Below are 26,024 nucleotides of genomic sequence, written 5' to 3'. Positions count from 1 at the left end.
GCAGCCTAACCCTAACCCTAGTGCCTAACCTTAACCTCCCCTCCCGCAGCCTAACCCTCCCCTAGTGCCTAACCCTAACCTCCCCTCCCGCAGCCTAACCCTAACCCTAGTGCCTGCCCCTAACCTCCCCTCCCGCAGCCTAACCCTCCCCTAGTGCCTAACCCTAACCTCCCCTCCCGCATCCTAACCCTCCCCTAGTGCCTAACCCTAACCTCCCCTCCCGCAGCCTAACCCTCCCCTAGTTCCTAACCCTAACCTCACCTCCAGCAGCCTAATCCAAACCTCCCCTACTGCATCCTAACCCTCCCCTAGTGCCTGCCCCTAACCTCCCCTCCCGCAGCCTAACCCTAAACCTAGTGCCTAACTCTAACCTCCCCTCCCGCATCCTAACCCTCCCCTAGTGCCTAACCCTAACCTCCCCTCCCGCAGCCTAACCCTAACCCTAGTGCCTAACCCTAACCTCCCCTCCCGCAGCCTAACCCTCCCCTAGTGCCTAACCCTAACCTCCCCTCCCGCAGCCTAACCCTAGTGCCTAACCCTAACCTCCCCTCCCGCAGCCTAACCCTCCCCTAGTGCCTAACCCTAACCTCCCCTCCCGCAGCCTAACCCTCCCCTACTACCTAACCCTAACCTCCCCTCCCGCAGCCTAACCCTCCCCTAGTGCCTAACCCTTACCTCCCCTCCCGCAGCCTAACCCTCCCCTACTGCCTAACCCTAACCTCCCCTCCCGCAGCCTAACCCTAACCTCCCCTCCCACAGCCTAACCCTAACCCTAGTGCCTAACCCTAACCTCCCCTCTCGCATCCTAACCCTCCCCCTAGTGCCTAACCCTAACCTCTCCTCCCGCAGCCTAACCCTAACCCTAGTGCCTAACCCTAACCTCCCCTCCCGCAGCCTAACCCTCCCCTAGTGCCTAACCCTAACCTCCCCTCCCGCAGCCTAACCCTAGTGCCTGCCCCTAACCTCCCCTCCCGCAGCCTAACCCTCCCCTAGTGCCTAACCCTAACCTCCCCTCCCGCATCCTAACCCTCCCCTAGTGCCTAACCCTAACCTCCCCTCCCGCAGCCTAACCCTCCCCTAGTGACTAACCCTAACCTCCCCTCCAGCAGCCTAATCCAAACCTCCCCTACTGCATCCTAACCCTCCCCTAATGCCTGCCCCTAACCTCCCCTCCCGCAGCCTAACCCTAAACCTAGTGCCTAACCCTAACCTCCCCTCCCGCATCCTAACCCTCCCCTAGTGCCTAACCCTAACCTCCCCTCCCGCAGCCTAACCCTAACCCTAGTGCCTAACCCTAACCTCCCCTCCCGCAGCCTAACCCTCCCCTAGTGCCTAACCCTAACCTCCCCTCCCGCAGCCTAACCCTCCCCTAGTGCCTAACCCTAACCTCCCCTCCCGCATCCTAACCCTCCCCTAGTTCCTAACCCTAACCTCCCCTCCCGCAGCCTAACCCTCCCCTAGTGCCTAACCCTAACCTCCCCTCCCGCAGCCTAACCCTCCCCTAGTGCCTAACCCTAACCTCCCCTCCCGCAGCCTAACCCTCCCCTAGTGCCTAACCCTAACCTCCCCTCCCGCAGCCTAACCCTAAACCTAGTGCCTAACCCTAACCTCCCCTCCCGCAGCCTAACCCTAACGCTAGTGCCTAACCCTAACCTCCCCTCCCGCAGCCTAACCCTAACCCTAGTGCCTAACCCTAACCTCCCCTCCCGCAGCCTAACCCTCCCCTAGTGCCTAACCCTAACCTCCCCTCCCGCATCCTAACCCTAGTGCCTGCCCCTAACCTCCCCTCCCGCAGCCTAACCCTCCCCTAGTGCCTAACCCTAACCTCCCCTCCCGCATCCTAACCCTCCCCTAGTGCCTAACCCTAACCTCCCCTCCCGCAGCCTAACCCTCCCCTAGTTCCTAACCCTAACCTCCCCTCCAGCAGCCTAATCCAAACCTCCCCTACTGCATCCTAACCCTCCCCTAGTGCCTGCCCCTAACCTCCCCTCCCGCAGCCTAACCCTAAACCTAGTGCCTAACCCTAACCTCCCCTCCCGCATCCTAAGCCTCCCCTAGTGCCTAACCCTAACCTCCCCTCCCGCAGCCTAACCCTAACCCTAGTGCCTAACCCTAACCTCCCCTCCCACAGCCTAACCCTCCCCTAGTGCCTAACCCTAACCTCCCCTCCCGCAGCCTAACCCTAGTGCCTAACCCTAACCTCCCCTCCCGCAGCCTAACCCTCCCCTAGTGCCTAACCCTAACCTCCCCTCCCGCAGCCTAACCCTCCCCTAGTGCCTAACCCTAACCTCCCCTCCCGCAGCCTAACCCTCCCCTAGTGCCTAACCCTAACCTCCCCTCCCGCAGCCTAACCCTAACCTCCCCTCCCACAGCCTAACCCTAACCCTAGTGCCTAACCCTAACCTCCCCTCTCGCATCCTAACCCTCCCCCTAGTGCCTAACCCTAACCTCCCCTCCAGCAGCCTAATCCAAACCTCCCCTACTGCATCCTAACTCTCCCCTAGTGCCTGCCCCTAACCTCCCCTCCCGCAGCCTAACCCTAAACCTAGTGCCTAACCATAACCTCCCCTCCCGCAGCCTAACCCTAACCCTAGTGCCTAACCCTAACCTCCCCTCCCGCAGCCTAACCCTAACCCTAGTGCCTAACCCTAACCTCCCCTCCCGCAGCCTAACCCTCCCCTAGTGCCTAACCCTAACCTCCCCTACCGCAGCCTAACCCTAGTGCCTGCCCCTAACCTCCCCTCCCGCAGCCTAACCCTCCCATAGTGCCTAACCCTAACCTCCCCTCCCGCAGCCTAACCCTCCCCTAGTGACTAACCCTAACCTCCCCTCCAGCAGCCTAATCCAAACCTCCCCTACTGCATCCTAACCCTCCCCTAGTGCCTGCCCCTAACCTCCCCTCCCGCAGCCTAACCCTAAACCTAGTGCCTAACCCTAACCTCCCCTCCCGCATCCTAACCCTCCCCTAGTGCCTAACCCTAACCTCCCCTCCCGCAGCCTAACCCTAACCCTAGTGCCTAACCCTAACCTCCCCTCCCACAGCCTAACCCTCCCCTAGTGCCTAACCATAACCTCCCCTCCCGCAGCCTAACCCTCCCCTAGTGCCTATCCCTAACCTCCCCTCCCGCATCCTAACCTTCCCCTAGTGCCTAACCCTAACCTCCCCTCCCGCAGCCTAACCCTCCCCTAGTGCCTAACCCTAACCTCCCCTCCCGCAGCCTAACCCTCCCCTAGTGCCTAACCCTAACCTCCCCTCCCGCATCCTAACCCTCCCCTAGTTCCTAACCCTAACCTCCCCTCCCGCAGCCTAACCCTCCCCTAGTGCCTAACCCTAACCTCCCCTCCCGCAGCCTAACCCTCCCCTAGTGCCTAACCCTAACCTCCCCTCCCGCAGCCTAACCCTAGTGCCTGCCCCTAACCTCCCCTCCCGCAGCCTAACCCTCCCCTAGTGCCTAACCCTAACCTCCCCTCCCGCATCCTAACCCTCCCCTAGTGCCTAACCCTAACCTCCCCTCCCGCAGCCTAACCCTCCCCTAGTGACTAACCCTAACCTCCCCTCCCGCAGCCTAATCCAAACCTCCCCTACTGCATCCTAACCCTCCCCTAGTGCCTGCCCCTAACCTCCCCTCCCGCAGCCTAACCCTAAACCTAGTGCCTAACCCTAACCTCCCCTCCCGCATCCTAACCCTCCCCTAGTGCCTAACCCTAACCTCCCCTCCCGCAGCCTAACCCTAACCCTAGTGCCTAACCCTAACCTCCCCTCCCGCAGCCTAACCCTCCCCTAGTGCCTAACCCTAACCTCCCCTCCCGCAGCCTAACCCTCCCCTAGTGCCTAACCCTAACCTCCCCTCCCGCATCCTAACCCTCCCCTAGTTCCTAACCCTAACCTCCCCTCCCGCAGCCTAACCCTCCCCTAGTGCCTAACCCTAACCTCCCCTCCCGCAGCCTAACCCTCCCCTAGTGCCTAACCCTAACCTCCCCTCCCGCAGCCTAACCCTCCCCTAGTGCCTAACCCTAACCTCCCCTCCCGCAGCCTAACCCTAACCCTAGTGCCTAACCCTAACCTCCCCTCCCGCAGCCTAACCCTCCCCTAGTGCCTAACCCTAACCTCCCCTCCCGCATCCTAACCCTCCCCTAGTTCCTAACCCTAACCTCCCCTCCCGCAGCTTAACCCTCCCCTAGTGCCTAACCCTAACCTCCCCTCCCGCAGCCTAACCCTCCCCTAGTGCCTAACCCTAACCTCCCCTCCCGCAGCCTAACCCTCCCCTAGTGCCTAACCCTAACCTCCCCTCCCGCAGCCTAACCCTAACCCTAGTGCCTAACCCTAACCTCCCCTCCCGCAGCCTAACCCTCCCCTAGTGCCTAACCCTAACCTCCCCTCCCGCATCCTAACCCTCCCCTAGTGCCTAACCCTAACCTCCCCTCCCGCAGCCTAACCCTCCCCTAGTGCCTAACCCTAACCTCCCCTCCCGCAGCCTAACCCTCCCCTAGTGCCTAACCCTAACCTCCCCTCCCGCAGCCTAATCCTAACCCTAGTGCCTAACCCTAACCTCCCCTCCCGCAGTCTAACCCTCCCCTAGTGCCTAACCCTAACCTCCCCTCCCGCATCCTAACCCTCCCCTAGTTCCTAACCCTAACCTCCCCTCCCGCAGCCTAACCCTCCCCTAGTGCCTAACCCTAACCTCCCCTCCCGCAGCCTAACCCTCCCCTAGTGCCTAACCCTAACCTTCCCTCCCGCAGCCTAACCCTCCCCTAGTGCCTAACCCTAACCTCCCCTCCCGCAGCCTAACCCTCCCCTAGTGCCTAACCCTAACCTCCCCTCCCGCATCCTAACCCTCCCCTAGTGCCTAACCCTAACCTCCCCTCCCGCAGCCTAACCCTCCCCTAGTGCCTAACCCTAACCTCCCCTCCCGCAGCCTAACCCTCTCCAGAGGCGGAACTACCATTGGGCAGCAGGTGCATTGCACCTGGACTCCTGAGGATTAAGGGGCCCCCTGCTGCCCAGACCAGCAATGAGTTACCCCCTGGCCCCCCTGCAGACCATTTAGAGCAATGTGGGATGAATGGTCAGTGCAGAGAGCAGGGTGGGCCCAGCTGTCTGAGGGACCTGACCCTTACCTTAGGTAGGTGGGGCTGACCTTGTGTGTGCTGGACTGATAGAGGAGTCCTGCCACCTATCATCACTGATGATCACAGCCACTTACTGTCTCTAATTACCAGTCTGCTGTACATGATCCTGACTCACTGCTGTCTGTGTATTACAGGCAGCTCACACCCACTGTAACTGGCACTGTCAGAGTCTTCCTTTCCAAGTGCCAAACTGAGGAAAGTACAAGGGACGGGGGTCCCTGTCACAGACTGTGTTCCTGCCCACACCAAGGAACTTGCCCCCTGTTCTCCACACCGTGCAAGACATTTTGCTTGTACCCCAGTCACCCACTGTCTCTCCCTGCCGCCCACTGCCTCCTGTCACTCACTGCCACCCACTTCCTCTCCTTGCCTTCCTCTGTCATTCTCTGAATCCTCTTGCCTTCCGTTGTCACCCTCTGCTGTTCTATGTCACTCTCTGCCTCTCCCTGTCACCCTCTGCCTCGCCCTGTCACCCTCTGCCTCCCGCTGTCACCCACTGCCTCGCCTTGTCACCCTCTGCCATTCTATGTCACTCTCTGCCTCTCCCTGTCACCCTCTGCCTCGCCCTGTCACCCTCTGCCTCGCCCTGTCACCCTCTGCCTCCCGCTGTCACCCACTGCCTCCCCGTATTTCTGCTGTCACCCACTGCCTCTCTATGTCAACCTCTGCCTTCCATTGTCTTGCTGTCACCGTATTTCTGCTGTCACCCACTGCCTCTCTCTGTCACTCTCTGCCTCTCCCTGTCACCCTCTGCCTAGCCCTGTCACCCTCTGCCTCCCGCTGTCACCCACTGCCTCGCCTTGTCACCCTCTGCCATTCTATGTCACTCTCTGCCTCTCCCTGTCACCCTCTGCCTCCCGCTGTCACCCACTGCCTCCCCGTATTTCTGCTGTCACCCACTGCCTCTCTATGTCAACTTCTGCCTTCCATTGTCTTGCTGTCACCGTACTTCTGCTGTCACCCACTGCCTCTCTCTGTCACTCTCTGCCTTTCCCTGTCACCCTCTGACTATAGTGGCATATTTTGAATTTGGGCTGGGGTGCAGGAGGGGGGCCCAAATTATATTTTTGCACCTGGGCTCAGCACTCACAAGTTGCGCCACTGACCCTCCCCTCCTCTCCCAAAGTCTATCACCTATCCTCCTCCCCTTACCCTCCCCTTCTGAAGCCAGACCCTAACCTTCCCCCTAGTGCCCACCCCTGAGCCCCCTCCCCCTAGTTCTTTACCCACTGGGGGGCATATTTTAGCAATTGGTGAGAACAATGATTTGCACACGTGCATGTGGCTAATTTGTAGTAATGACCTCGCAATAAGCATTGGATTTTCTACATATTAGCTCTGCCCCGTTCATACGCCATGTAAAACAACACAGACGATGGCAGTAGAGTCACGTACACACATTATCATGCAGTATATAGTATGTAATTATAGCCCAGGACCAGTGTGTACAAGCAATGCAATCAGGCCGCCAGCGGCTGGCTGCTATATAAGGCATTGGACCTCATTCAGATTCAATAGCAGACACTGCTACTGGTCCCGCCCAGCACAGGGCAAGACTGCCAATTCAATTGTGATTGCATCGTAGATCAGGCAGACTAAAGAAGCCCCCTGCATGATGCAGCCCACTTGCGTATGTAGGTGCTCCGCCACCATATTTTGCCTGTGACATCACGCAGCTGCCTGGAAATGGTCCGGACACACCTGCGTTGTCCGGACCACTCCCCCAAAACGCTGCGTCAATGCCCCCCAGCGGCTGCCGCTGTCAACCATACTACGATCGCATCTTTCCAGGATACAATCGCACCGTGAAGGTCCGCGCACGCCCGCTGCGGACGCTGTGCATGTGCAGACGGCTGGAACACAACTGTCTGCATTAGTTGCAGTTTTGTATCTCTTACTGAATGATGCCCATAGGACGCTCTCCTCTATAGAAGCACAAATAGTATTTCATCTCTTAGAGCAGAAAGAATGCATGTAACATATACAAGCACATAATATATAATAATAATACTGGCATGTAACATATACAAGCACATAATATATAATAATAATACTGGCATGTAACATATACAAGCACATAATATATAATAATAATAATACTGGCATGTAACATATACAAGCACATAATATATAATAATAATACTGGCATGTAACATATACAAGCACATAATATATAATAATAATACTGGCATGTAACATATACAAGCACATAATATATAATAATAATACTGGCATGTAACATATACAAGCACCCGGTATATAGGCGGCTTGTGTGATAATAATAATACTGGCATGTAACATACACAAACACCCGGTATATAGGCGGCTCATGTGATAATACTAGCATGTAACATATACAAGCACATAAAATCTAATAATAATACTGGCATGTAACATATACAAGCACCCGGTATATAGGCGGCTCATGTGATAAAAATACTGGCATGTAACATATACAAGCACCCGGTATATAGGCGGCTCATGGGATAATAATAATACTGGCATGTAACATATACAAGCACCCGGTATATAGGCGGCTCATGTAATAATAATACTGGCATGTAACATATACAAGCACCTGGTATATAGGCGGCTCATGTAATAATAATAGTACTGGCAAGTAACATATACAAGCACCCGGTATATAGGCGGCTCATGTGATGATAATAATACTGGCGTGTAACATATACAAACACCCGGTATATAGGCGGCTCATGTGATAATAATAATACTGGCATGTAACATATACAAACACCCGGTATATAGGCGGCTCATGTAATAATAATAGTACTGGCAAGTAACATATACAAACACCCGGTATATAGGCGGCTCATGTGATAATAATAATACTGGCATGTAACATATACAAACACCCGGTATATAGGCGGCTCATGTGATGATAATAATAATACTGGCATGTAACATATACAGACACCCGGTATATAGGCGGCTCATGTGATAATAATAATAATACTGGCATGTAACATATACAGACACCCGGTATATAGGCGGCTCATGTGATAATAAAACTGGCATGTAACATATACAATCACCCGGTATATAGGCGGCTCATGTGATAATAATAATACTGGCATGTAACATATACAAGCACCCGGTATATAGGCGGCTCATGTGATAAAAATACTGGCATGTAACATATACAGACACCCGGTATATAGGCGGCTCATGTAATAATAATACTGGCATGTAACATATACAAGCACCCGGTATATAGGCGGCTCATGTAATAATAATACTGGCATGTAACACATACAAGCACCCAGTATATAGGTGGCTCATGTGATTAATAATACTGGCATGTAACATATACAAGCACCCGGTATATAGGCGGCTCATGTAATAATAATACTGGCATGTAACATATACAAGCACCCGGTATATAGGCGGCTCATTTGACAATAATACTGGCATGTAACATATACAAGCACCCGGTATATAGGTGGCTCATGTAATAATAATACTGGCATGTAACATATACAAACACCCGGTATATAGGCAGCTCATGTGATAATAATAATAATACTGGCATGTAACATATACAAGCACCCGGTATATCGGCGACTCATGTGATAATAATACTGGCATGTAACATATACAAGCACCTGGTATATAGGCGGCTCATGTAATAATAATAATACTGGCATGTAACATATACAAACACCTGGTATATTGGCGGCTCATGTAATAATAATACTGGCATGTAGGTTCAGGGGAAATTTAAGGAAAAATTACTTCACAGAAAGGGTAGTGGATAAGTGGAATAGCCTCCCATCAGAGGTGGTAGAGGCTAAGACTGTAGAGCAATGTAACATGCTTGGGACAGGCATATGAATATCCTTACAAAGAATTAAGGTTAAAAAAGGGTTGAGATTGCCTAAAGGATAAAAAAAAGGGGCAGACTAGATGGGCCAAGTGGTTCTTATCTGCCGTCACATTCTATGTTTCTATGTTTCTATGTAACATATACAAGCACCCGGTATATAGGCGGCTCATGTGATAATAATAATACTGGCGTGTAACATATACAAGCACCTGGTATATAGGCGGCTCATGTGATGATAATAATACTGGCATGTAACATATACAGACACCCGGTATATAGGCGGCTCATGTGATAATAATAATACTGGCGTGTAACATATACAAGCACCTGGTATATAGGCGGCTCATGTGATAATAATAATACTGGCGTGTAACATATACAAGCACCTGGTATATAGGCGGCTCATGTGATGATAATAATACTGGCATGTAACATATACAGACACCCGGTATATAGGCGGCTCATGTGATGATAATAATACTGGCATGTAACATATACAGACACCCGGTATATAGGCGGCTCATGTGATAATAATAATACTGGCGTGTAACATATACAGACACCTGGTATATAGGCGGCTCATGTGATAATAATAATACTGGCATGTAACATATACAGACACCCGGTATATAGGCGGCTCATGTGATAATAATAATACTGGCGTGTAACATATACAAGCACCTGGTATATAGGCGGCTCATGTGATGATAATAATACTGGCATGTAACATATACAGACACCCGGTATATAGGCGGCTCATGTGATAATAATAATACTGGCGTGTAACATATACAAGCACCTGGTATATAGGCGGCTCATGTGATGATAATAATACTGGCGTGTAACATATACAAGCACCTGGTATATAGGCGGCTCATGTGATGATAATAATACTGGCGTGTAACATATACAAGCACCTGGTATATAGGCGGCTCATGTGATGATAATAATACTGGCATGTAACATATACAGACACCCGGTATATAGGCGGCTCATGTGATAATAATAATACTGGCATGTAACATATACAAACACCCGGTATATAGGCGGCTCATGTGATAATAATACTGGCATGTAACATATACAAGCACCCGGTATATAGGCGGCTCATGTGATAATAATAATAATACTGGCATGTAACATATACAAGCACCTGGTGTATAGGCGGCTCATGTGATGATAATAATACTGGCATGTAACATATACAAGCACTCGGTATATAGGCGGCTCATGTGATGATAATAATACTGGCATGTAACATATACAAGCACCCGGTATATAGGCGGCTCATGTAATAATAATACTAGCATGTAACATATACAGACACCCGGTATATAGGCGGTTCATGTGATAATAATACTAGCATGTAACATATACAGACACCCGGTATATAGGCGGCTCATATGATAATAATACTGGCATGTAACATATACAGACACCCGGTATATAGGCGGCTCATGTGATGATAATAATACTGGCATGTAACATATACAAGCACCCGGTATATAGGCGGCTCATGTGATAATAATAATACTGGCATGTAACATATACAAGCACCCGGTATATAGGCGGCTCATGTAATAATAATACTAGCATGTAACATATACAGACACCCGGTATATAGGCGGCTCATGTGATAATAATACTGGCATGTAACATATACAGACACCCGGTATATAGGCGGCTCATGTGATAATAATAATACTGGCATGTAACATATACAAGCACCCGGTATATAGGCGGCTCATGTGATAATAATAATACTGGCATGTAACATATACAAGCACCCGGTATATAGGCGGCTCATGTGATAATAATACTGGCATGTAACATATACAAGCACCTGGTATATAGGCGGCTCATGTAATAATAATACTGACATGTAACATATACAGACACCCGGTATATAGGCGGCTCATGTAATAATAATAATACTGGCATGTAACATATACAGACACCCGGTATATAGGCGGCTCATGTAATAATAATACTGGCATGTAACATATACAGACACCTGGTATATAGGCGGCTCATGTGATGATAATAATACTGGCATGTAACATATACAGACACCTGGTATATAGGCTGCTCATGTGATGATAATAATACTGGCATGTAACATATACAGACACCTGGTATATAGGCGGCTCATGTAATAATAATACTAGCATGTAACATATACAGACACCCGGTATATAGGCGGCTCATGTAATAATAATAATACTGGCATGTAACATATACAGACACCCGGTATATAGGCGGCTCATGTAATAATAATACTGGCATGTAACATATACAAGCACCTGGTATATAGGCGGCTCATGTGATGATAATAATACTGGCATGTAACATATACAGACACCTGGTATATAGGCTGCTCATGTGATGATAATAATACTGGCATGTAACATATACAGACACCTGGTATATAGGCTGCTCATGTGATGATAATAATACTGGCATGTAACATATACAGACACTTGGTATATAGGCGGCTCATGTGATAATAATAATACTGGGATGTAACATATACAGACACCTGGTATATAGGCTGCTCATGTGATGATAATAATACTGGCATGTAACATATACAGACACTTGGTATATAGGCGGCTCATGTGATAATAATAATACTGGGATGTAACATATACAGACACCTGGTATATAGGCTGCTCATGTGATGATAATAATACTGGCATGTAACATATACAGACACCTGGTATATAGGCTGCTCATGTGATGATAATAATACTGGCATGTAACATATACAGACACCTGGTATATAGGCGGCTCATGTGATAATAATACTGGCATGTAACATATACAGACACCTGGTATATAGGCTGCTCATGTGATGATAATAATACTGGCATGTAACATATACAGACACCCGGTATATAGGCGGCTCATGTGATGATAATAATACTGGCATGTAACATATACAGACACCTGGTATATAGGCTGCTCATGTGATGATAATAATACTGGCATGTAACATATACAGACACCTGGTATATAGGCGGCTCATGTGATGATAATAATACTGGCATGTAACATATACAGACACCTGGTATATAGGCGGCTCATGTGATGATAATAATACTGGCATGTAACATATACAGACACCTGGTATATAGGCTGCTCATGTGATGATAATAATACTGGCATGTAACATATACAGACACCTGGTATATAGGCGGCTCATGTGATAATAATACTGGCATGTAACATATACAGACACCCGGTATATAGGCGGCTCATGTGATGATAATAATACTGGCATGTAACATATACAGACACCTGGTATATAGGCGGCTCATGTGATGATAATAATACTGGCATGTAACATATACAGACACCTGGTATATAGGCTGCTCATGTGATAATAATACTGGCATGTAACATATACAGACACCCGGTATATAGGCTGCTCATGTGATAATAATACTGGCATGTAACATATACAGACACCTGGTATATAGGCTGCTCATGTGATAATAATACTGGCATGTAACATATACAGACACCCGGTATATAGGCGGCTCATGTGATGATAATAATACTGGCATGTAACATATACAGACACTTGGTATATAGGCGGCTCATGTGATAATAATAATACTGGCATGTAACATATACAGACACCCGGTATAGAGGCGGCTCATGTGATAATAATACTGGCATGTAACATATACAGACACCCGGTATATAGGCGGCTCATGTGATAATAATACTGGCATGTAACATATACAGACACCCGGTATATAGGCGGCTCATGTGATAATAATACTGGCATGTAACATATACAGACACCCGGTATATAGGCGGCTCATGTGATAATAATACTGGCATGTAATAATGAGACTCCTTCTCTCCCAGCTATGTGTGGTGATGATCTTCCTCGTCTCCGTCATCATGTACCGTGGGATAGTAAGCATGATGATGTACCACACGGGAAACATCATCCTCATGACACAGGTATGACACACGGGCACAGCCACATATAGATTTGTTGGTAGCATGGACTGGGCCAAATAGAATATACCAGTCACTTACCTTCCTGTGCAACAGGTAGCATACCTTTATCCTGGTGCATATCACCCCATATGAATCAGTGCTATATTGTCTCTTATATAGATACACAGTTATATCACCCCCATATGAATCAGTGTTATATCGCCCCCTAGATAGATACAGTTATATTACCCCCAGATGAATACAGTGTTATATCGTCTCTTAGATAGATACACAGTTATATCACCCCCATATGAATCTGTGTTATATCGCCCCCTAAATAGATACAGTTATATTACCCCCAGATGAATACAGTGTTATATCGTCTCTTAAATAGAAACACAGTTATATCACCCCCATATGAATCAGTGTTATATCACCCCAATATGAATCAGTGTTATATCACCCCATATGAATCAGTGTTATATCACTCCATATGAATCAGTGTTATATCGTCCCCATATGAATCAGTGTTATATCACCCCAATATGAATCAGTGTTATATCACCCCCATATGAATCAGTGTTATATCACCCCCATATGAATCAGTGTTATATCACCCCATATGAATCAGTGTTATATCACCCCATATGAATCAGTGTTATATTGCCCCCATATGAATCAGTATTATATCGCCCCCATATGAATCAGTGTTATATCACCCCTATATGAATCAGTGTTATATCGCCCCCATATGAATCAGTGTTATATCACCCCTATATGAATCAGTGTTATATCGCCCCCATATGAATCAGTGTTATATCACCCCTATATGAATCAGTGTTATATCACCCCTATATGAATCAGTGTTATATCGCCCCCATATGAATCAGTGTTATATCACCCCAATATGAATCAGTGTTATATCACCCCTATATGAATCAGTGTTTTATTGCTCCATAGATAGTTATCTCACCCCCTAGATGAATGTAAGCATTTGGATTTATTTTTAACAGTTATTTCTATAATGCCTACATATAACAGTTCTATAATTCCCCAGATGAATGTATTGTTATTATATCGCTCCCGGGTCAGTGCAGCGTTATATTCCCCCTAGATCAGCGCTTCCTGTGATGTATTATCTCTGTGTATGTTTAGGCTGGGAACATTGCTAATATCAGCAGCTCAATGGTGAATTTAGTCCTTATCCTCCTGATGAGCCAGGTCTACACCTCGCTGGCAGAGAAGCTGACACGATGGGGTGAGTAGTGCCCAGCTGCCGTGTGATTGGGGTGAGTAGTGCCCAGCTGCCGTGTGATTGGGGTGAGTAGTGCCCAGCTGCCGTGTGATTGGGGTGAGTAGTGCCCAGCTGCCGTGTGATTGGGGTGAGTAGTGCCCAGCTGCCGTGTGATTGGGGTGAGTAGTGCCCAGCTGCCGTGTGATTGGGGTGAGTAGTGCCCAGCTGGCGTGTGATTGGGGTTAGTCATATATATTTTACCGATAATGACGTATTACACATTTCATACAAGATGGTATTTGTAGTATACATATCAGACACGGTGGGATGAGTAGTCAGAGCTGATGGTGATAGTAGTATACAGTCCCTGCCAGACCCATTAGAGGGAGGAGTATCAGCACCCACCACTACGTTGTGCTGCGTTGTCTTGGAGGAGATTCCGGGTCCCCTGTGCTCAGCGCGGTGTCCCCAGTGTGTTTGCCGTTCAAGGGGGTTTGGGGGTTCGTGTGTTGGCCCGCCATGTTGGATTGGGTCAGCTGACCACATAAGCACCAATGGGAATCCAGCTCTTTCTCATGTGACCTTCTCTATCAATACCAGTGCAGCTCAGGGGATAAAAGGACAGCAGAGGCACTAATGAATGGCCAGAACAACGTTGCTTATCCAGCCACGTCCTTGGCTTCCTGATATCTGGTAGTCAGGCTCTGTTTCCGGCTTCATTGGTTCCTTTATGCAGAGTGCTATAGACATTTCAAGCATGCTGATTCTACTGCTTGTGGAACTACTAGTCCCAGCCATCCATCAACACTCCTTGTGCCTCACACCATCTGTGTTTTGATTACAGGATTCTACCAGGTGGCAGTACTACCTAAGTGGTTCCAGTGTCCATTGCCATTGTGCTTGTAGCATTAACCGGTCCCAGCCCGGTGTTCATGTTACTGCCGCTCCGGTCCGGCTCCAGTAACATTAACCGGTCCCAGCCTGGAGTCTGAGTTACAACCAGTTCCAGTTTGTACCATACCTGTCATCATTGCCAGTTCAACCTATGAGCAGGAAGTATATACGTCCACCCCGCTTCCTGCACACCAGCGACTGACACCGTTTCGCATACGCCATGTGCGGAAATATAGTTTTGCTGGCACTTTTTAGTAATTTATGCCCATTCTGCTACCAGCCCCGCACCTGCGCCAGTATGTTCTACGCTGTGAATTCCTGCACCCCCATGGCAGCGTAAATACCAGACACACAAACGCAGGTGACGGCACTCACAGAGGAGACCGCGGCCAGCTATGTGCGGGATGACAGAATATAGACACAGACAGGTCTAGGTTAGTAAATCTGGCTGCATCATCTGCTATCGGCTCACAGCGCTCACCTCTCAGAGATGGAGGGCGGATGGGGCTCCATTACTCTCAAGATTCCCCTGACGTGCAACCCCCAGACACACGACTCTCAGCTGTTAGCGTCTGATATTTACAGGGACATCCACAGGCAGGTCCAGCTAACCGGGAGTAGCAGCGCAGCGTGACCGCCAAGGGGTAGCTGTCCATTATACAGCCTGGTGCTGCTGTAATAACTCACAATGAGGGTGTTATAGTCCCGCCCACACACAAGTCCTCCATGACCCTTAAAATGGACCCTAGAAACCTGTCCTGAAATTATGTTCAGGCTCTCCCACTGAATTAGTTTACTGGGCCTGATTCAGAAATGGAAGCAGAGGTAGCCGCAGCTGCAATTATTGGCGGTCATCAGCCTGCGCCTTTATGCAAATGCTGCTACAAAGCCCCTCCCTGCTGTACATCTGTGCGCAATAATGCTCTAGGCCTGAGACGCCCCCATGAGCATCTGTAGACGCAGCTATACCGCTTGCTAGGGTGGCCAATTTCGGGCCATTTTTTCAATCCTGGGAATCGGGATTAAAAAATGATTGATCCCAGGATACCCGGGATTGGTTTCTTTTCAATATGTGAACCCCCCCCCCCCCCCCCTGCCCTGCCCACATAACTCACCTCATCCTGATGGGTGGGAGGGTAAGTCTACTTGCTGCGGGGAGGTGAGGGGTGGTGCAGTGCTGGCGGTGAGGTCCGGGCGGCGAGCGGCTTCACGTCACGCTGCGTAGTGCGCACAGTCGGGAGCAGGGGGAGCCGGGCAGCGTCTGATCCTCCTGAGGACGCTCAATGCTGCCCGGTGTTGACAAAACAAAGGGGCTGGCTAATCCCGAAATCCCCGGGATTGGAGCTTTCCAATCCCGGGAATGTATCCTGGACAATTTTTGGACAAAATCCCGGGATCTCACCAATCCCGATCCCGGGATTGGCCACCATACCGCCTGCTGTATCCACCATCGAAACTTCCACATGCCCCATTGCTGATGCAGATTCTCCATCTGAGTATGGCCTCCAATGTGAACGATGTAGCGTCTGTGTATGCGACACACTTCCATCAGTTCCGTGTCACTCCCATACCACGCCCATAACACGGAGCATCTCCATGCATCAGCCACCTCCCAGTCACTGCCAAGGAATGCCCAGTATATTTTACACCCCGTGCATGTGAATCGCTGCTGCGCCTCTGTACGTGTACAGCGCACAACGCATGCGCCGTAGAAACAATCGCTCAACTCCATGAACATCAGCGTTGCGTCGGCTCTGTATCAGTGCTTCCATATTAAGGGAAGGCGCAGCTTCTACCAAACGACACTCGGGTGGTCATTCCGAGTTGTTCGCTCGCTAGCTGTTTTTAGCAGCCGTGCAAACGCTATGCCGCCGCCCACTGGGAGTGTATTTTAGCTTAGCAGAAGTGCGAACGAAAGAATCGCAGAGCGGCTACAAAGATTTTTTGTGCAGTGTCAGAGTAGCTTCAGACCTACTCAGCGTTTGCGATCACTTTAGACTGTTTAGTTCCGGATTTGACGTCACACACCCGCCCTGCGTTCGCCCAGCCACGCCTGCGTTTTTCTGGGCACGCCTGCGTTTTTTCGAACACTCCCTGAGAACGGTCAGTTGACACCCAGAAACGCCCACTTCATGTCAATCACTCTGCGGCCACCAGTGCGACTGAAAAGCTTCGCTAGACCTTGTGTGAAACGACATAGTTCGTTGTAATAGTACGTCGCACGTGCGCATTGCACCGCATACGCATGCGCAGAAGTGCCATTTTTTTGCCTCATCGCTGCACAGCGAACAAATGCAGCTAGCGATCAACTCGGAATGACCACCTCAATCCAATAATATCAGTAACCTCAGCTGTATTGGGAGTGTCAGTGGTCTTGGTGTCCCTGTGGTAGATTATTGTACATAGACGTGCTGAGGGCGTGTTATGCGTTTCGTAGCTGCGCTGCCCACATCCTCAGCCCGTGGTAGGAGCAACTCCCACGTCCGTGTTTGAACTTTAATCCCGGCACAATCAGAGTGGATGATGCATCTTTCTGTGTTCAGATCAGCGGCCGTGCAAAGGGTCAAACAATGTAATATTACTATCTCTCTCCTCTCACTTAGCTGATCATCAGGTTTGCAGGGCATGCTAGGACTTGTAGTTCACCACAGACAGTTGACCAAGCTGTGCTGGAAAGGGAATCAGCAAAACATGAGACCTGATTGTATATTGTACATCACGTGTGAGTGTGACATGTAACACCCAGCTGGGGAGAGCACTGTGACATTCCGGCATGACTGCGTATCCCCAGCTGGCGCAGTGTGACTGCACAGTGATATGACCATGTAATGTCCTTGTGCAGTGAATTAGGATAGTCTTCCCTGCTCTGGGCAGTGGCAGAAGCTGATTATGCCAATTCTAATGAATAACTGGATAATACCCAGGAACCAGAATAATGGAGATATAAAATACAGGTACACAATCAGGTGGAACCGCACAGAGGTTACTATTGGTTCCAGCCATTAGATGGCGCTACTCATTATTGCTGTGAATGGAGGCACAGACAGATAGGGTTGGAAATGACGACAGATGGGAGTGTGAAGTTTATTCTGCAGGAACCTCTTGCGTCACTGCAGACACTCTGGATCCTCCGGGTTGTGGCTCCAGGTTTGTTCTTCACTTTCACACTGCGCTGCGATCTCAGCCTTTGCTAAGTGGTAAATGTCAATAACGCAGAGGGGAAGGGCAGAGACTGGAAAGGGCCGACAGGTCACACAAATGGGGCCCAGGCCAGTCAGTGAGCAGAAAGACTCACTAACATGACATTTATAGAGATGACACCAAACACCAGTATTTATACACATACCCTTAATCCGCTGAAAAAGTAAAATAAAAATAACACATCTTACACACTTAATGTATTGCCTCGGCAGATGCCACCCTGAAACGTGCATTAAATGCTATTTTATCTTCTCTCTTTGTTTATTGTTGTGCTTAGATATGACACAGGTCAGATCTGTTTACTAGAAACAACGTTGTTAATGGAACGATTATGGGGGTCATTCCGAGTTGATCGCTCGCTAGCTGTTTTTAGCAGCCGTGCAAACGCTAAGCCGCCGCCCACTGGGAGTGTATTTTAGCTTAGCAGAAGTGCGAACGAAAGGATCGCAGAGCGGCTACTAAAAAAAAAATTGTGCAGTTTCAGAGTAGCTCCAGACCTACTCAGCACTTGCGATCACTTCAGACCGTTCAGTTCCGGATTTGACGTCACAAACACACCCTGCGTTCGGCCAGCCACGCCTGCGTTTTTCCGGGCACGCCTGCGTTTTTTCGATCACTCCCTGAAAACGGTCAGTTGACACCTAGAAACGCCCACTTCATGTCAATCACTCTGCGGCCAGCAGTGCGACTGAAAAACTTCGCTAGACCCTGTGTGAAACTACTTCGGCTGTTGTGAAAGTACGTCGCGCGTGCGCATTGTGCCGCATACGCATGCGCAGAAGTGCAGGTTTTTTGCATCATCGCAACGCAGCGAACATTTTCAGCTGGTGATCAACTCGGAATGACCCCCTATGTGTGGTATCCAAGACCTTTGTGAAAAACCTTGGAGGAGATCAGATACAGTGAAGGTTGCACAAACCAATAAGCTAAAGTTGTCCGAAGGCGGAATGATGATGTGGTATCACTGTGCTCTGTGCAGATAACTGGATGGCCGTGTAGGTCACTAGTGTTCTAGATGACTGTGCAGGTCACTAGTCTTGGATGCTGGTTCTGGATGGCCATGCAGGTCTTGTTTAGGAATGCTGGTTCTGAATAGTGATGCTAGGTCTACTTTAGGAAAGCTGGTTCTGGATGGCCATGCAGGTCACTAGCGTAGGAATGCTGGTTCTGGATAGTGATGCTAGGTCTAGTTTAGGAACGCTGGTTCTGGATGGCCATGCAGGTCACTAGCGTAGGAATGCTGGTTCTGGATAGTGATGCTAGGTCTAGTTTAGGAACGCTGGTTCTGGATGTCCATACAAATCACTAGTGTAGGAATGCTGGTTTTGGATGGCCATGCAGGTCACTAGTCTTAAAATGCTGGTTCTGGATATTGATGCAGACCATTAGTCTTGGAACACTGGATCTGGATGGCCATGCAGGTCACTAGTCTAGGAATGCTGGTTCTGGATAGTGATGCAGATCACTAGTCTTGGAATGCTGATTCTGGATGGCCATGCAGGTCACTAGTCTTGTAATCCTGGTTCTGGATAGCCATGCAGGTCACTAGTCTTGCAACCCTTGTTCTGGATGGCCATGCAGGTTATAGTGATGCAGGTTGGTGGTCTTGGATGCATAGTCTTGGAGGAACCTGCAGATGATGTGATTAGGCCACTGGTCACCTTGTATAATATTCAGTTCTCCTGCATTACAGAGATGCATCGTACTCAGTCCTTACATGAAGACGCCTTCACCTTCAAGGTTTTCATCTTTCAGTTTGTGAATTTTTACTCATCTCCATTCTACGTGGCCTTCTTCAAAGGCAGGTGAGTTGGGTCTACATCTGTGTATCATTGGGAATGGACAGGCAGACAGAGGACGGGGTAAAGAGACAGTCTTACCAACGCAGTCACAGCTTTAGTAACTTTGCTAATGAGCAGTGATATCTGTCTTATTGTATTTCATGTGTTTTGGTGGCATTGGCTTGTGCTCCTTATGATTTGGATGAGGTGGCCCTATAAGCGTGGCCCTGTATGCTTGTCAGTTTATAGAAATTGAGCAGGCGTGTTCCTCCTTACTATATTCAGGTGCTGATTACAGAGTGCGCTTATAGACTTACCTAGAGCAGACCCAGTGAGTGGTGTTGGGTTTATTAAGCTGGGACACGGGTCCCGCCTTTTGTGGGTCATTGCTTTCAGCACTCTATAACTCTAGTATAAGAAATGCGCTGAAACATCAGTTCAGAATGAAGCGCCAATTTCACGTTGTATACAAATGACAGGAATTAGCTGAGTGACATTTGGTTATGAAGAAGGAACCGTGTAGTCACATCTAAAGAGGAATAGCGCCAAGTGTTAACTATCTGCCTGTGCCCCGCAGGTTTGTGGGATACCCCGGACAGTACGGCAAACTGATGGGCATGAGAAACGAGGACGTGAGTAACGCTAGATTTTCTCTATTTGTCTAATAAGAGATGAGCAGATAAATGATTCTTATTACAGGACGTTACCTAGCGTATCCAGGGGATAAGTATTATGGATTGTGGCCTAAGTCATGTATGTATACAATGGCGGTGTTCACGCAACAAGGCGATTATCAGCAGACTGCCCATGTGATCGCACAGCGCACGGGCCGAGGTGCCTTTGCTCGCACTGAGATTTCAATTCATACGCAGAGTGATTGACAGGAAGGGACCGTTTGTGGGCGATAACTAGGAGGGGTGTCAAAAACGCAGAGGTGTCTGGGCCGTTTTCGAAGCATGTACCTGCCGTCGGCTGTGATCGTGTACGTAGAGAAACATGGCGCCAGCATCGCTACTGCCGCGGCCAGTCTGCCTAGCCATAGGCCAACCCTTGGAGTAGATTTTCCTCGTAGTTGCATCAGTGCTGCACATAAGCGCGCAATTGCTGAGACTTCGCGATGGCTCCGGTGGGCATCTATCTTCTGGATGACAGCATCCGGCACCACACAGCCCGGGATCCCTGCTCAGCAAGCCGAGCTTTCTGTCAGATGGCCTGGCCAGAGCAGCTCCACCCTCCACCTCAGGCACCTACAGATCCCAATGGTCATTGCAGTTCCTCTGTAGCCTGCAGTCAGTGACGGTCCGCTTCCCGCCGGCAGTACAGCGCACGCACCGCCTCTCTTCCCCACACTTACTGAATCCAAAACACATGTCCCTCTTTCTGTGCCCGAATGGAATAGTCTTTTCCTGCTTGCCCGCACCGCAGTCCCATCGGACCAGCCTGCACCAATTCCCCTCTGTGAGGGGGCACATATTTGCCACACCTCCCTTCCATGAGGGGTACGTGTACATATATACAAATGAATGTTACCATGGCGGCAGTGCCAGTATCTGTATACAGTAATTGTTATGCACACCAGTGCCTGCAGGAAAGTACTGGTGTCAGAACTGTTATGCACTCCAGTGCCTGCAGGAATGCACTGGTGTCTGAACTGTTATGCAAAACAAATGGACTCACAGACAGACTGGGGAATATGACACAACGCACACAGAAGGTGATAGGGTAACAAAATACACACAAGGTGAACAGAGAAGCCCAGAGGCTAAGGAACTGGGTATCTCCCTTGTATTAGAACTGCTCAGATGGGAAAAGCAAGATGTTGTGTTTTAATACGTAGAGAACCCGAAATGCTGTTGCTAAGGGCAACAGCAAAACCCTAAAGGGTTACCAACGGGTGTGGCAGTAAACTCCTTGGTCAGAGATGGAATGATAGACACAAGGAGAGTCTCCACAATCCTAATTCTCACTTGCAGTGCACAGGTTCAGCTTACTGCCACTAAACTGACCCCTGACACCTAGCACAGTGAGACAGGATTAGACAGGCAAGTCTTAGAATACAGCCGCAAACTTGCTAAGTTCACAGAGTAGTAACAGAACCCCAGCAAGCTAAACGACTGACTCCAGTCTTACTGCTAGGTCTGGATTGGCAGAGTGTAATACCAAATCCCCAGGCCTATTTGCAGTAAGCAACAAACAAATACAAAGCTACACAGTACTGGTTAACTTTCAGGAACTGACTAACCAACAAAGATTCAGCAGCATCTGCTTACCCTGAGAAGAGGCCTTATAAAGCAGGTGCTGTCCACGCCCCACTCAGACCTCACAGACTGTGAGCACAAAAACCAGCACCGGATCCCCTGCCGTGCACAGAGCCTATAACCACTGCACAGCAAAAGACCCGAACCGGAGTATCAGCTGCGCTCAGGTTACTCCGCTAGCACTTGTCTCCCGGTTGCCATGACGACGTGGCAGCACAGGGCAGGAGACCCTAACAGTACCCCCCCTCTGACGAGGGGTCAAAGAACCCCTACCACCGGGTTTATCGGGGAACTGCGAGAAGAAAGAGCGTATCAGTCTGGGGGCATGAAGATCACAACTGCGCACCCACGACCGCTCCTCCGGGCCATACCCCTTCCAGTGCACCAAAAATGACAGCCGACCCCGAACCACCTTGGAGTCAAGAATCCTTTCAACAACAAACTCCCTCTGGCCACGTATCAGAAGAGGAGAAGGTCTTCCACTGGAAGAAGGATTACTAATCGCCCGTTTTAAAAGGGAACAATGAAATGTTTTATTGATACCCAAAGAACGGGGCAGATCTAACTGAAATGCCACCGGATTGATAACCCTGGTGATCTTATAAGGGCCGATGAGGATGAACCGGGGGCCTAACTTATGAGATGGCTGTCTCAACTTCAAATTCTTGGTAGACAACCAGACGAAGTCTCCTAATTTGAAGCTGCAGGGTCTTTTCCGCTTATCAAAAACCCTTTTGGTCACTAATGACACAGACACAAGGGCTTTCTTCACTTTCCGCCAAATACCTCTAAGGACCGAAACCACAGAGGAACCACCAGGCGTGGAGTCCAGGGGGTCAAAAGAATTGGCCTTAGGATGATGCCCATACACACAAAGGAAGGGAGAGATCCCTGTAGCAGAGTGAGCCGCGTTGTTATAGGCAAACTCCGCCATGGACAGATGAGCAACCCAGTCAGTCTGACACTTGGAGACATAACACCTGAGGAACTGCTCCAAGGACTGGTTCACCCTTTCAGTCTGCCCATTAGACTGCGGATGGTAGCCTGACGACAAGCTGACAGAAATCTGGAGATCGGAACAAAATGCCCTCCAGAATTTGGCCACAAACTGGGATCCGCGGTCAGAGACCACATCAAGTGGCAACCCGTGGAGACGCACAACATGCAGCATAAATAATTCAGACAGGCGTCTGGCCGATGGCAGCCCAACCAGTGGAACGAAGTGCGCCATCTTCGAAAACCTGTCAACAACAACCCAGATGGCTGTCATCCCCGAGGATTTGGGCAAGTCCACCACAAAATCCATTGAAATGTGGGTCCATGGCTTAGATGGGATAGAGAGTGGATGTAATGGGCCAACAGGAACCCCTCTAGGAGTCTTATTTCGGGCACAGATGTCACATGCCCGAACCCACTGATCCACATCCTTAGCCACCGAGGGCCACCACACCGCCCTAGATAGCAACTCCCGAGTTCTGGCAATACCCGGGTGACCTGACGACTTCTTGGCATGGAATTCCAGGAACACTCGCTGTCTTAACCTAGGAGGCACAAACAAAAGACCTACCGGAAGGTCTGGAGGAGCCTGCTCCTGTGCTCTAAGGACTAATGATAAGAGGTCCTGGGTAATGCCCACTTTAATACATGATGGGGAAACAATGGGCAACGGCTCCTCGGGGGTCTCCTGGATTGGAGCAAAACTCCGCGAGAGCGCATCAGCCTTGATGTTTTTTGACCCAGGGCGATATGTTATCAAAAAATTAAAGCGAGCAAAAAACAAAGCCCATCGTGCCTGCCTGGCATTGAGACGCTTTGCTGACTCTAAATATGCCAGATTCTTATGGTCAGTGAGAATTGAGACCACAAACTTAGCCCCCTCAAGCCAGTGTCTCCACTCCTCGAGTGCATCCTTAATAGCCAACAATTCCCGGTTACCCACGTCATAATTCATCTCGGCAGGCGAAAATTTACGGGAAAAGTAAGCACAGGGATGAAGGCGATTATCAGACACTCCCATCTGAGAAAGCACTGCCCCAATACCCATCTCAGAGGCATCCACCTCCACCACAAAAGGACGCTCTGGATCTGGGTGTCGCAGCACCTTGGCCGAAACAAATGCCCTTTTGAGACGGGCAAAAGCCGCTTTAGCCTCACAAGACCAGTGAGCAACATCCGCCCCTTTCTTAGTGAGTGCCACCAAGGGCGCCACTATAGACGAAAATCCAGCGATAAATCGTCTATAAAAATTCGCAAAGCCCAGGAAACGCTGAAGCGCCTTCAAACTAGTGGGCTGCACCCAATCCAGGACTGCCTGTACCTTGGAACCCTCCATTTGGAAACCTTCTGGGGAGATAATATATCCTAGAAATGCGATTTGCTGAACTTCAAATTCGCACTTCTCCAGCTTCGCCCCAAGCCGGTGGTCTCTGAGTTTCTGGAGGACTAAGCGTACATGCTTCCGATGTTCCTCCAGGGAATGGGAGAAGATTAGGATGTCATCTAAGTATACAACTAAGAATCTATCCAAATATTCCCTGAGCACATCATTCATGAAATCCTGGAAGACTGCCGGGGCATTACAGAGCCCAAAAGGCATCACCAAATATTCATAATGCCCTGAGTGGGTATTAAAGGCAGTCTTCCATTCATCCCCCTCTCTTATTCGGATTAGATTGTACGCACCGCGTAGGTCAATCTTAGAAAAAATGGTGGCAGTACGAAGCTGGTCAAACAAGACCGAAATGAGAGGCAGTGGGTATGAGTTTTTAATCGTGATACGGTTCAATTCCCTGAAGTCGATGCAGGGTCGCAACGAACCGTCCTTTTTACCCACGAAGAAGAACCCCGACCCAACTGGAGACTGTGAAGGTCTGATAAATCCCTTAGCCAAGTTCTCCTGAATGTACTCTGCCATAGCCTGAGTCTCAGGACGTGACAGGGAGTACAACCTGCTCTTGGGAAGCTTAGCATTTGGCAACAAATCAATGGCACAGTCATAGGGGCGATGGGGAGGTAGTACCTCTGCAACTTTTTTGGAGAACACGTCCGCAAAATCTGCATAACACCCTGGCAATCCTGGCAAACTTAGCTGCGAGAGCCTGACTGGAAGGCTCAAGCAACTCCTGAAACAATCAGTACCCCAACTAAGAATCTCCCCAGAGACCCAGTCAAATTGAGGATTGTGGGCCCTTAACCAGGGTAACCCCAACACCAATGGGGCAAAAGTACAGACAGTCACATAAAAGGACAATTTTTCAGAGTGTGTGGCTCCAATAAACAAAGAAATCTGGCTAGTGCAAGAGGTAATTTTACCTTGGGATAATGGTTCCCCGTTTAACCCACAAATCTCAATTTCCGATGCCAAGGGTACTGTGGGAACAGAGTGTTTCAGGGCGAATTGGCGGTCCATAAAAACCCCGTCGGCCCCACTGTCCACAAAGGCCTCAGTCTTGACAGTTTGACCGAGGATCTTCAAGGTCACCGGAATGATAAAAGTCTTCTTGGGAAATTCTGACTTCTGGCCTGACAGGATATTTCCCATCACCCTCAGGCCCTGAAGTTTTCCGGCTTTTCTGGGCATGATACTACCACATGACCTTTATTCCCACAGTACAAACACAACCCCTGCTGTCTCCTCCGCGTCTTCTCACGCGAGGAGAGGCGGGTAGCCCCAATCTGCATAGGCTCCTCGGAAAATTCCTCAGAGTCTGAGGTTCCCTTGGGAA

At 49.4% G+C, this 26,024-nt stretch overlaps 1 protein-coding gene across 2 annotated transcripts in view; it reads left to right on the top strand.

Moving 5' to 3' along the window:
* The window catches only part of LOC134965743 (anoctamin-7-like), a 99,821-nt gene that overhangs the window by 24,932 nt on the left and 48,865 nt on the right, over positions 1-26,024 (top strand). For both annotated transcript variants that reach the window (XM_063942090.1, XM_063942089.1), the window contains exons 14-17: positions 12,854-12,952; positions 14,087-14,189; positions 19,954-20,065; positions 20,619-20,673. In XM_063942090.1, coding sequence (XP_063798160.1) covers positions 12,854-12,952; positions 14,087-14,189; positions 19,954-20,065; positions 20,619-20,673 — 369 coding nt within the window. The remainder of the gene's footprint in view (positions 1-12,853; positions 12,953-14,086; positions 14,190-19,953; positions 20,066-20,618; positions 20,674-26,024) is intronic.

Source organism: Pseudophryne corroboree, chromosome 10, assembly GCF_028390025.1.
Source record: "Pseudophryne corroboree isolate aPseCor3 chromosome 10, aPseCor3.hap2, whole genome shotgun sequence".
NCBI classification, from domain to species: Eukaryota; Metazoa; Chordata; class Amphibia; order Anura; family Myobatrachidae; genus Pseudophryne; species Pseudophryne corroboree.
Note: the sequence above shows the minus strand (reverse complement) of the source record. Positions and strands in the feature narration are given on the sequence as shown.